General features: G+C 43.5%; 1 protein-coding gene across 5 annotated transcripts; it reads right to left on the bottom strand.

The window, feature by feature from the left end:
* Positions 1-314: 314 nt before the first annotated feature.
* On the bottom strand, positions 315-6454 carry IDI1 (isopentenyl-diphosphate delta isomerase 1). Of its 5 annotated transcripts, none has more exons than XM_021528809.3 (5): positions 6336-6454; positions 5153-5316; positions 4065-4157; positions 2651-2781; positions 315-2097 (listed from the first exon to the last, which is right to left on the bottom strand). In XM_021528809.3, exons 1-5 carry the CDS (start codon positions 6428-6430, stop codon positions 1780-1782), a joined length of 801 nt encoding a protein of 266 aa, XP_021384484.2. In that variant the 5' UTR covers positions 6431-6454; the 3' UTR covers positions 315-1779. The 5 variants fall into 5 exon arrangements, with proteins under 5 accessions (XP_021384484.2, XP_021384485.2, XP_077645211.1 ...); XM_021528810.3 differs by having other exon boundaries at positions 5153-5313; XM_077789085.1 differs by lacking the exon at positions 6336-6454 and adding an exon at positions 6318-6321.
* Positions 6455-11723: the final 5269 nt, after the last annotated feature.

Genomic DNA, 11723 nt, shown 5'->3' with positions numbered 1-11723 from the left:
CATACTGTAGTGCCACAAAGAAGACAGAGGTCAAGTAAAACTTCTGAGGGACTTGGAGGAACTGTTAAACAAAATTTTTCTTTCAGCTTCTACATGCACAGGGCTTCTGCTTCAGGATCTGTTTTGCCAGCTTTTGCTCCAAGCTGAACTAGAAAAACAGAACTTTTTTGATTCAGTAGATCTGAGTCCTGCTGCCCTGCCCATATCGTGCTACTTCAGTGGTGTTTAATGCACAGGGTGCTGCTTAGAGTGTGGCAAAGACAGATTATTCTCCATGAAGTTTCACATCTGGAAAGAAAACAACAGTCCAAGGGTTTAGGCAAGATGTTTTAATTATAAAGTTAGATTTAAAAAGTATTTGAGAACTCCATTGCCTATGGCGGGGTATCACGGCTGATTGCACTGAATTCAAGAGAGCTGCTACATCACATCACTGTTCCCTCACCTGATACTTGCTTTGAAACAATACATCAGTTCTGGCCAGTATACAACAAACCTGGCTCCAAAACCTCCAACTACTGGAGGTGCTGGTACAAGGAAGCTTCAGTGCTGCAGTCACAACAGGGATGAGAAAGAGAAACTTTGACCAAGGAAAAAGTTAGTTTTACCCCAAATCCAGACACAGAATCCTTAGAACCATGTTTACTTGCAATGATAAGTGGTATGACAAAACATCCTATTTCATCAGGCTCTGGGAGAACTCAAAAACTAGTTTGAGTAATGTGCTAACAGAAGAAATCACAAACTCCCTCCATCCCCCCCCCCCCCCAGTCCATAATTAAAATTGAAGCACCCTTGAGTATTTGTCTTACTGAAAAAAGCCTCTGAAGTTACTAGCAACTGATTGACTGGAAGATCAAAAAGGATTAGCTCTGGTAATTTCTAATTAACTGACATCAAGACCCAGTGTTAGCTCACAAATTATCACTCTTGAATTTTGGGGTTCAGTGGGTTTGAGCTGTCTGGGAATGACTATTACAGGAAAAGAAAAGCCCTTGTATCAAGATGCCTAGTTTCCTGGAAAATGGAGAAGAGCCATTTAGTGCACATCCAGTCTCCAAAGACAGACTACTGACATTAGATAGGTACCATTAACATTTGCTGTAATTAACTTTTTTTTTTTTTAATTTGAAATGTCCAGTATTCAACCATCAACTAATCAGAAAATCCTGGTGGGGGAAAAAACCCCAAGCACTGTTATTATCTAAAGCTTTAACACATATGTCAGCACTTCAAAATCAAACTTACTCCACACAGGCACTCCAATTACTTAAGCTTTTATGGGTTTGGTTAATTACAGAGTATAGTAGCTGAAGAGATTTGCTTTCTGCAATTAAAAATAATCCTGATTACTTTGTTTTTTTTCTTCTGGCAATTGGTCTTCTCAACATCAGAGCAGAGCCCACAGTCATGTGTAATCACTAAGGTGTGGGTAACTTCAGTGAACACCCAGCTCTCCTGCCTGAGCTGGGCAGGAGGTGCCTGGGCTCCCTCCCACGTGTGCAGGGCACACGAGGGCTGGGGATCTTTCACCAGGCAACGGAGGAAGAGGAACTCGGGGGTTTCATGCTGCTGTTACCCATTTCACATGAGATCTTAAAGGCCCAAGAGAACCAAGGGGTAAGAGGTGACAAAGACACAAGAAAAAACACTAGCTATGACATCTGTATAAATTAAACATGCTCCATGTGGACCAACTCTCTGCATGTACATCATGATTTATCAGTGTTAATGAGACCACACATCACTGCTAGCCTTCAGCACCTTTTTGCCAGCTATTTACATTCGGTGTATTTTTTCATGCTCAACAAATTTGTTCAAGTTATTCAAGTTATCCCACCACTTAAAAAGAAAGGTCTCTGCTATCAGCTTGAACCATGGAGTAATTTTAACTTCATTCCTGGCAGCTTTGTCCAAGAGCTGTTTCAGTTCTTTCTGTGTCACATAGCAGTAGCTTTGGATCTCGTTGGGGTCAGGATTCAGTGTCACATCCTTCTGCACAAATAAGATATAGTCTATCTCATGTTCTCCCCAGATGCCATCAGACTTGGCTTTGTAGTGAATTCTTGTCAGGTAGGAGATTTCTTCTGGAGGTACCTACAACCAAAACACTTGTCAGAAGTGCTGCCAGACAAGGAGAAGTGCACTGCTGGGCACTGCAGTACAACTTATCAGCTGTTGTCCTCTTCCTTAGAAATTATTTGTTCCCAGGTATACAAATGCAATGCACTTTTTCACAAAGAATTATTAAGGAAAAAAAAAACAAAGCAGTTTGATGGCATGAATTGTACAGCATTTCTCCAGCCAGACTCACCCTGTAATACTTGGAGTGTATTTCTCCTATATGGTATGCTTTAAATAATGCTTACCAGACTTGCACACTCATTGAGCACCGATGAACACAAACACTTGCACCTACCCCTCACCTCCCAAGGAAAAGACTTGGGAACTACCTGAAACCAAGGTCAGAACCACGTGCTGACAGACCAAGTGTAACCCTGCCCTCCAGGGATCTCTGGAAGTTCACTCAGCTCTCTGCATTTCCAAAGATAAGTTCATTTTTTGGTTTGTGGCTGACTCTGTCTGCCAGACACAGTCTGTAAACTGGCAAATGCTGCCAAGAATTCCTGCTTCTCCCTCCTTTCTTTACCTGCTCCATGGGAATTCCCAACTCTGCTTTCAGTCGTCTCTGTGCTGCTCTCCGAACACCAATGGCATCGTTTTCTTCCAGTTCTTGTGGGTGGCTTAGAGGGTGACTGCAGCAAGTGTTGGTAAAACAATCTGCAAGAAGTTTAATCAGTTCATTTTTGACACATATAAGGACCTGGGAAAAAAAATTCCAAAAAAAACAACACCAAAATCCCCCAGAGACAAAGGCCAGTTATTCAACACATCCCTGCTTCATTTCTGTTTTGCAGAGAAGGGTTACAGAAAGAGGATATTTACACCTCTTATTTTCCTTTACATATTTTGCACTGGGATTTGCCTCTGGCAAGCACTACTTTGCAGGCTAGTGTTTGATACACATGAGGACAGGCATTCTTATCCCCAGCATATCTACTTAGAGAGCCAGTCTGTAAAGACCTTGTTTATCTCTCAAATGCTAATTAAAATTACTTTTGGGAGTTCATATGTAGCAGAATAATGAAAATATTCCCAGAGCTTCAAGAGCAGCTGGCAGTAAGCAGAATTAAATACAAAGTTTATACCTGTGTTTAAAGGACAATCATACTCTCTCCATACTCTATTATTCATTTTTTTCCTTCTCTGCTAACCAGTCAAAATGCTCAAACATGGTTTGTAGATATTCTAATTCTGTTTCAACTTTTTGTCTATAAACATCAAGCTCAAAAGCATCTAAAATAATCTCTAAAGTAAAGATTCCCTTGGAAAAAAGAAAAATGTTTTCCTTGCTCGAGTTGGAAACACTTGATCTTGTTTTCCACTCAAAATTCTGCAACGAACAACTTTATGCTCCCTCCAGCATGCCTCATGTAAGCTGTTTCTGCTGTTTCTGTTTGATTCCCCTTCTTATTTTTATGTCTCTCCATTTGCATTTGACAGTAATAGTTCAGTGTTCAAAACTCATGCACTGCACGGTTTGGCCACACAGCCTCACTTGTGGCAGAGTTACACAAGTGCTGGTTAAGAGAGCACAGACCAAGGTCCACAGCTCTCCCAGGCACCAGGGCTCTGCTGTACATCAGCTTTTCCCAGTGCAATGGGACACTCTCCACAGCCATTTCTTCAACCCAATAAATGTCTTGCAGCAGAGGGGTAAACACCACACCCTCTGCCCTTGCATGAACAGGATCAAACATGTCAGGGTACAACCATTTCCCAAGAATATCTGTAACAATACACAAGCATTCCCATTATCTTACTTCACCCACAAGGTATTTTGAACTCTGAAAAGTATTGTAAGTATGTCCTCTCTAAAGTACTAAATTCTAAAACCTCAGAATGAGTTACACTGCAGAACTGGATTGACATATGTTTTTTAAAATATTTATCTAAATAAAACATTTATATAAACACATTTATATAGGTGTTTCAGTACTAACCTGGAAATGTAATTTTTGCATTTGACCTCTGCTGCAGCAGCAGTTTATTTTCGGTATTAAATAAGAAAACACTAAAAGCTCGGTGCAGTAAACCTAAAAATAAGAAAACCCCAAACAAACAACAAAACAGAGATATTTAATAGAAGAGAAAAAAATATGAAAACAAGTAAGGGCTTATAATGGTCTCTTTTTTACATAATCCAATTTAAAATTAATATATGTTAAAAACCAGGGATTTGATAAATAACTCAAGAGCTTTTATTCAGGTTTCTAAGTCAGCTTATGCAAAACATGAAATTAGAAGAGTTCCTAGAACAAAAACACAACAGAAGAGTTCTTCTAAACTCAGTTCACCATTCTGAATGTGCACATTTGGAAAAGCTTCCAAGGAGAACTTGGCACCCCTAAATTTACAATCAAAAAGAGATGACTCAAAAATTCCTAAAAAACTGCATTTCAAGACCCTTCAAGAATTGCAAAAGCAGAACAAAAATAGGCTCCATTAAAAAAAGACAATTGCTGTTTTCTTCACCTTTTGAGTCTGTTATTCCTCACTCTTCAGGAAGATGCTTTCCCTAAGTACATAAAAAAAGGTCACACACTACCATGAGAGACTGTTGAATCTGACCAACCTCAAGTAAACCCAAAATCAGTTAAACCCTTTCCTATTAGCAGTGTTTAAAGAAGAACTCTGGGTGAACTACTTTAAAATGAAATCCTTTTCTACCTGAAAAGAACTCAGCAAAGAAGCAAGCAGCATTCTTTAGAAAAAGCTACATAGAATTAGGTATCCATAACAGGAAAAAAATACTACTTTATCTTCAAAACGTGATTAAAAAGATTTGTCAAGCTTGTATGTGCAATCACACATTTCTGTCCTTTGCAATTGTCTCCAATTGAGTGTTTCTCCATTCTGCAGAATTTTAACATTAAATATTTTATGCTGAGGAAGAGGGCCCTAAGGGGAGGTACTTGCTCTGGTTTGATCCAACACTCACCTGAGATCAAGGCTTTAATTTAATCATGACTACACTTCTGAAAATATTTAATCAACTTAATGGTTCCATTAGGAGATAAGCAAGCTGTACCTTTGTCAATGTTTTCATTCAAGTGACAGTTTTTCTTGGTCTCTGCTCCAATCTTATTGTCATTTTCATCGATAAGGATGCACATCTCTGCCAAGAGCTGCACCTGCTGCTCATCCAGGTGATCTGTGTTTACTTCGGGCATCCTGATGGTAGCACACGTTCTACTGAAGACAGACAATGAAGAGTCATTCACTAAAAACAACATCCACAAGGTTCTGGGCAGAGTGTGAGGAAATAACCTAATGGCTTAGTTCTCTGGTATGGTGTAAATGGCACACCAGTTTTGTTCTGAGAAGGTTTACATGCTTTTAGTTCCCTGAAATTTCTTATCACTATACAAATCACATAACAACATTAGGCAGGTGCTTGAAGCATTTTTATTTCTCAGGCAAACCCTTGCAGCAGCTGCTGCAGGACAGCCATGCTGAGCCATTTTTATGGACTGTCAGTGGCAGGAATTCCAGTTCCAAAGCTCAAGCTGTGCAACAGCTCTGGCTATTTCATAACACCAGGTATCCTGTGCACGAGGATTTCTCCTCTCCACAGTCTTTAAAGGCTCAGGAATGGGGTTTCAACCCGAGGCACCTCCAAAGCAACATCTGCCCTGCCCCGAGCCTCTGCTCCCAAAGAATCCTGGATGGGTCAGGTTGGAAGGGACCACAGGGGTGGCCTGGTGCCCTCCCCGCTCTGTCAGGGTCACCCCGGAGCCCACGGCACGGGACTGCATTCAGAGAGCTCCGGGGTATCCCCGGGGAAGGGGCTGCACACGATCCAGGCAGCCTGCTCCCCTGCACGGGCACCCACCCAGGAGCGGGGCTCTGCTCACGCCCAGTGCGAGCCCCTGAGCATCAGTTCTGCCCCTGGCCGCTCTTCTTACTGCTCAGCAACGGGGACACCCCCTCGGCACCCTCCCGCGGGTATTAGAGATATTAACGATGTCTCCATGGATAGTTATAGCTATTAACGATGTCTCCTCTCAGCTGCCTCTCCTCGAGGCTGAACAGACCCAGCTCCCTCAGCCTTTACTTCTGACCTTCGCTGCCTTCCCACAGACCCGCTCCAGGAGCTCCTCGCTTCTTGGTGCGGAGGAGCCCAGACCCGGACACAGCGTTCTGGATGCAGGGTGGGCGCGCTCGGCAGCAGTGCCCGTGCCCGCTCTCCGTGCCCCGCTCTCCCCGCTCACCCCGCTCTCCGTGCGCTCGGCCCCCGCCGCTCTCCCCTCACGCCGGGGCCGCTCCGGGGGGCCGCGCTCCCGGCCCGCCGCAGCGCGCGCCACATCTCCCGTCACACCCCGCCCGCCAATGGCGCCGCCGCTCGGAGCTGACGTCACCGCATCGCCCGATCGCCCCACTGCGGCGCGGGGGGCGGTGCCAGCGGTGACAGGTGGGGACAGCGGAGCGCGCGGCCAATCGCGCGCGGCCCCGCAGCGGCGCTGGCCAATAGAGACGGGGAGCGGCGGCGAGCTGGCCAATGGGAGCGGGGCAGCGCGGCGGGCGGAGCGGGCGGCCGTGCCCACAGCCGGCACAGGGGAGGGTCGGGCTCAGGGTCGGGCTCCCGCAGCAGGGAGAAGCATTTTGCTTCCGACAGGAATCACAGACTCAAAGAGGCTGTAAAAGCCCTCAGAGATCATCGAGCCCAGCCTGTGGCCGGACAGTACTATGTCAACCAGACCACGGCACTGAGTGCCACATTCAGTCTTTGCTTAAACACCGTGAGGGACTGTGACTCCACCACCACTCTGGGCAGCGCGTTCCAATGTCTAAAGATTGAATATTTCTAACATTCAGCGCTGTTTATGGTCTTTTCACCCACCCACGGAAACCGAAGGACTGTGCCCAAGTCCCGGCTCCCACAATGTGCCGGTGTTTGTGGGGAACAGTTCCAGCGCGGAAGTTGTGGGAGTGTTTCAGGAGGCGGCCATAAGCCCGGGGCTGCGGACTGACGGGGCGTTCTGGCACACTGCGTGCTTTCCTTCGGCCCGCAGCAGCATCCCTCGAGCTGAAGAGGTTCGGGTTGTGCAGCACAGATGCAGCACCGGGAATGGGGAATGTCGGCTCCCCTCCTGCGCTGACAGCTCCGGGAAGCAGATCCTGTGCTAGTCAAGCTCTGGAATTGCCTGACTCTGAGCTCTCGAGGGGCAGAGAAAGCAACAAATATTCTGGGTAGCTATGGAACACAGGCAGATGTCAAGATGAACTGGCCAGATAGAGGAGTTTAGATATGCACAGATAACAAACTAAAAAAACTTCAGTACCAAGCCTCTAGAAACTTCACACTACCATAGCTAAATGCCTGCTCAGCAAGACTTTTGCTGGCTTATTGCTTGTCCACAGATTTAGGTTTGTGACTGGATGACATAAAAAGCCTAGAAATGACATTTAACATGTCTTGGAGGCATGGCTCGCTCTGATTCCCTCTCAGCTCAAGTTCCAGAATTTCAGTCTTGTTTGCTTGATTTCTTCTTGGGAACAGGACAGATGGCCTATCACTTATCATTAACAGCACAAATGTTCAAATGGACAGATAATATTTTTCAATGGAGGGGGAGGTGGGGTGGGTTATCTTACAGCATTCCCTTGTGCAGAGCTTGATGAAAGAAAGAAGAGTAGAGGTGATTTGAATGAAAGCCACTTGAAACCATCAGAACATCAAAAGTGAAAAAAATAAATAAAAAAAAGACTGTAACAATGTGTTGGCTGCTACATATCCTTTTAACTACATAAAACATAACATTATGTATTAATGTTAATATTGTGTTATTCATTAATAAACTGCAAATATAATGTTATCACAGGAATGCTGATAATAAATATGTACTCTCAGAAAGGACAGAAATGTACACAGATTGCTTTTTATTGAGTTTACTTTTCATTACTATACAGATTACTTATTGCTGAATCACTGGCACAAAAGCACAGTAATTGGAGACTGAGATATGCTGATATATCTTCACAGATATACTGAGAACATCCTTCACCATATTCGTCACTTGCTTGTTTCATTGTTCCAGATTAAAAAAAACAAAACAACTGTAATTTTTTCTTCTATCATTTTCATAAAGGAACAAAACAAGCTACACAGATGTATGAAAAAAAAAATACTGAGATGGACATAGAAACCAGCATTTCATATGATGACAACAGAATTAACAAGCAGCTCTCCTGTGAGTGAAGCTCTTTTAGAATAGAAACTACTCCCCTGGGAGGCAGAGATGTGTCTGTGCCTCGGGCACAGCTAGCATGGGACATCAGCAGGTGTACAGAGTGACCTTCAGGCTGCACAGCAGAGGGAAACCAGCAAAATGTGTTTATAGATGATAGAGAAAAGGGTTATTTTTTCCTAGTAAAAACTACTGAAAACTTCTTCAGAAACAATTATAGTTCCTGTTTTGCACAGACAAACAAAGCAGTTCACCTGAGTCAATGCTGGTGAGTAGCAAGAAGTGACAACAAGTCCTGGTGGATGAGAGGCAAAGAAGCAGGGACAAGGGATGACAGAGACAAAAGAAACCATTTTCACCCCCCCCCCCCCCCCCCAAAAAAAAAAAAAAAACCAAAACCAAAAAAAAAACCCCAAAAAACCCGAAAAAACAAGGGAGATACTTCCCAAGCCTTTAACCAGGTTTTATGTCACCTGTATCATCTTTCTGTCATCATCTTGCTCCTATACATTACACCCTCCAACACCCTCCAGACTTGCTCTTTGACTTCAAAGCTCTTTGTGTTGAAAATAAAGCATGCTAATTTTTGTAATGCACTTCACTGGTATGCACTTCACTGTAACCTCAGAACTACTCCACCCTGCATAAACAGAAGTGACATATAGATGCTTTGGAGACTTAATTTTTGCGTCACCTGAAGTTCCCTGTTTTCAAACACTCAACTACCAAGGGAAAGACAGTTTCCTGTAACAACTGGAATGTTTTTCATTCACCTGAAAATCCAACCAGCTGCAAAGCCCTGACATATTTTTGGTGTCTACTAAGAGAAAGGGAAGTGCAATCCTCACCAAACTGAAGAAAAACTTTCCAATTCTCCAGCAAGTTAAACAAGATGATGACAAGCTACAAAGTAAAATAAATGCTGAAACAAACCTGGGATTTGACCCCAGTCTAGAGTGCATAAACTCCTGAAAAATGCTTGTCCTCGGGCTTCTTCCCCTCCCCATCACATCCAGACTTCTTCTTTTTCAGCTTCCTGTTAACTTGCTCTGATGTTTGACTTCCACTTCACCCTTCTCAGCTACAGAGCTATCCTTGTTCCTGATCTCCCTAGAGAATATCTCTTGTGAGTCCTTTCCTGCCTGGAGCCATAGCTCTTCAGAAAATATTTGTCTAAATGATCCACTCGTGTGCTGAGCAAAAAACAACCTGGGTTTTATCTGAAATGAGAGGTAAATACTTCCCAGTCTTAACTAATCTTCTGTTCCCTTGACTCTTCTTAAAAGCCTCTTTCAGGGAAGTGGGTTGGCTTCAGCTCGCTTCAGAGAAGACAGATGTCTTTGTAGTAAGAATGTAATGCATATATGCTAAATATCAAAGTAGGATGTTGTATTTGCATTTCATTCTGCTATCTCAAGCTGATGGAAAGAGGGCTATGATGGATGGCTTCCAAATGTTTTTATACAGAATAAAGTGAATGAATAATGGTATAGGAAACCACTCTTCTAGGAAGGAGTTATTAGAAGGTTTCCTATATGAATCAAGAAATAACCTTTGAGTCCTTTTCTTCCTTAAAGTATTTTTTGGTTGGTTGGTTTGGTTTTGTTTTTATTTCTTTTGGTTTGAGCTCTGGACAGAAGGCTTTGCCTTTTCCTTCTACATTTACAGGTTTGAAAAATGCTAATTTGGGAGGTTCAGCTATTGTTCTGTTGTGTTGCTGATTTCCTAAGCCTCCTATCTTGTCTTTTCTGGTCCAGCTGTGGGTGCAGAAGTAGATTTGTCCAGGACAACCTAACTTTTTCCACTATATTTACTGTATTATTGAAAAAGCTTCTTATGCATTGAAAAGATGCTGACTAGTACTTCCCTGTTTCCCTAGTCTCCTGTATTGCTATTTGTCTCCTGTTTTGTATCAGGTATTTTGTGAAAAACAGTCTTTTGTTCTCTGCTTGCTCCTATACATTACACAGTGCCTGCTACTCTTGCAGTGCTGTGACAAAACCAAACCAGTAGCAGAGCTAGAGTGACAACATGCCACTTGTCATTCTCTTCTCATGAAAAAGCAACTGCATCCATACAGGGCCTGTTCATTTTCTGGTGAGGCATCCTGTACCAAGGAAAACGTTAAGCCCATCTTTTGTCATTTCAGTATTTTGCATTTCTTCAGGTGAAAAAATGGTCATCTCTGTAATGCACTCTGCTCCTGGGGAGTGTGCTGCTCCAGAGGAGAAGGAAGCTGCCAGGTGTTCTCCCCAGGAAATATTTAATGTGGATCTTCGTACTCCTGCTGGACATATTTTTCATTCATACATATAGCTGAAATTGTAACAGTAGAGTAGTGTTATATTAGCGTAATTTTGGTAGGATTATGAGGTTTAAAAATGTCTAGTTAGAAACTGAACAGCTGAGAACTCGAATTGTCACTTGGCTAAGATGGCTGAGCCACCCACAACTGCACCAACTGTAAAGAGAATTCAAAGCATCAAACTGGGGCATTTGGTCAGGTTGTGCTCAGCTTCCTCCTGGGCACCTCTGTTCCATCTCCCCTCTTCTTTTGCCTGTGCAGTCTCCCCTCTTTTCCACTCCTTGAAGCTATTTAGCTATTTAGTTTGCTCCCTTTTAGTGGCTTTGAAGAAGGGAATAGGCTAAAATTACAGGATGTCCTCGACCAGTTAGGGTGGTGATTTTGAAGAATGACCTCCAGTAAGGAGAAATATGTTAGTAAATAGGTAAACCACTATTTTTGTTGCTGTTTAATACAGCTTTAAGACATGACTGCACAGAAGTGAGTAGAAAGAAAAAAAGACAAAAGAGAACTGCAGGCAGATTTGTAGTTGGGAAGCACATTAAAAGAAAATGTAATATTTCCAGCTCTCACTGGCACATGTTCTTCTGGCCTTTTTACAGACCTCTTCTGAGGCAGTTAAGATAATCTGCCGGAAGAGAGAAAATAATTAGGCGAAGGCCTCTTTTGACTTTCACTATCTGCTACAATGAATAAGAATTTTAGGTGGAGGTTTATTCCAAGTGCTAATCAGCGGAGGAATTAATCACATTTCAATTACGCGTTGTAGGCTTCAGAGCGAACAGCCTCCTTGCAGAACGTCGCGGTTAGCTTTGATGCGCTGCCTGTCACTCCGTCTGCAGACACAGCAGAAAAACTCCACATTCGGTATCTCCCAGCCCTTCTGTATTAAAAAAATACGGAATTCCAGTGGTGTTTCCGCAAAGCTTCATCTCCCTTTTCAGTCCACCTGGTGCAGTGTTACTGGAGGCAACTAAGTAAAGCAGCAGTTTTAATTCGGTAACAGTAACGGTAAACGCGGCGTTACCCGCGGGGCCGCGCTCGGGACGGAACACACCGCGCTGCTCAACCCGCAGCACCGCGGTGACCGGGCAGCAGCGGGGCAG

The sequence above is a fragment of the Lonchura striata genome, chromosome 1, assembly GCF_046129695.1.
Source record: "Lonchura striata isolate bLonStr1 chromosome 1, bLonStr1.mat, whole genome shotgun sequence".
Lineage (NCBI taxonomy): Eukaryota > Metazoa > Chordata > Aves > Passeriformes > Estrildidae > Lonchura > Lonchura striata.
The sequence above is the reverse complement of the archived record's forward strand: the minus strand, read 5'-3'. Positions and strand labels throughout refer to the sequence as shown.

Coding starts and splice junctions, on each gene's coding strand:
- IDI1 (XM_021528809.3), bottom strand. CDS start 6,430: ATGTGGCGCGCGCTGCGGCGGGCCGGGAGCGCGGCCCCCCGGAGCGGC. Junction 5,317..6,335: donor CCGAGCGCACGGAGAGCGGG/GTGAGCGGGGAG, acceptor GTCTGTCTTCAG/TAGAACGTGTGCTACCATCA. Junction 2,098..2,650: donor TGGGAATTCCCATGGAGCAG/GTAAAGAAAGGA, acceptor TTTTGGTTGTAG/GTACCTCCAGAAGAAATCTC.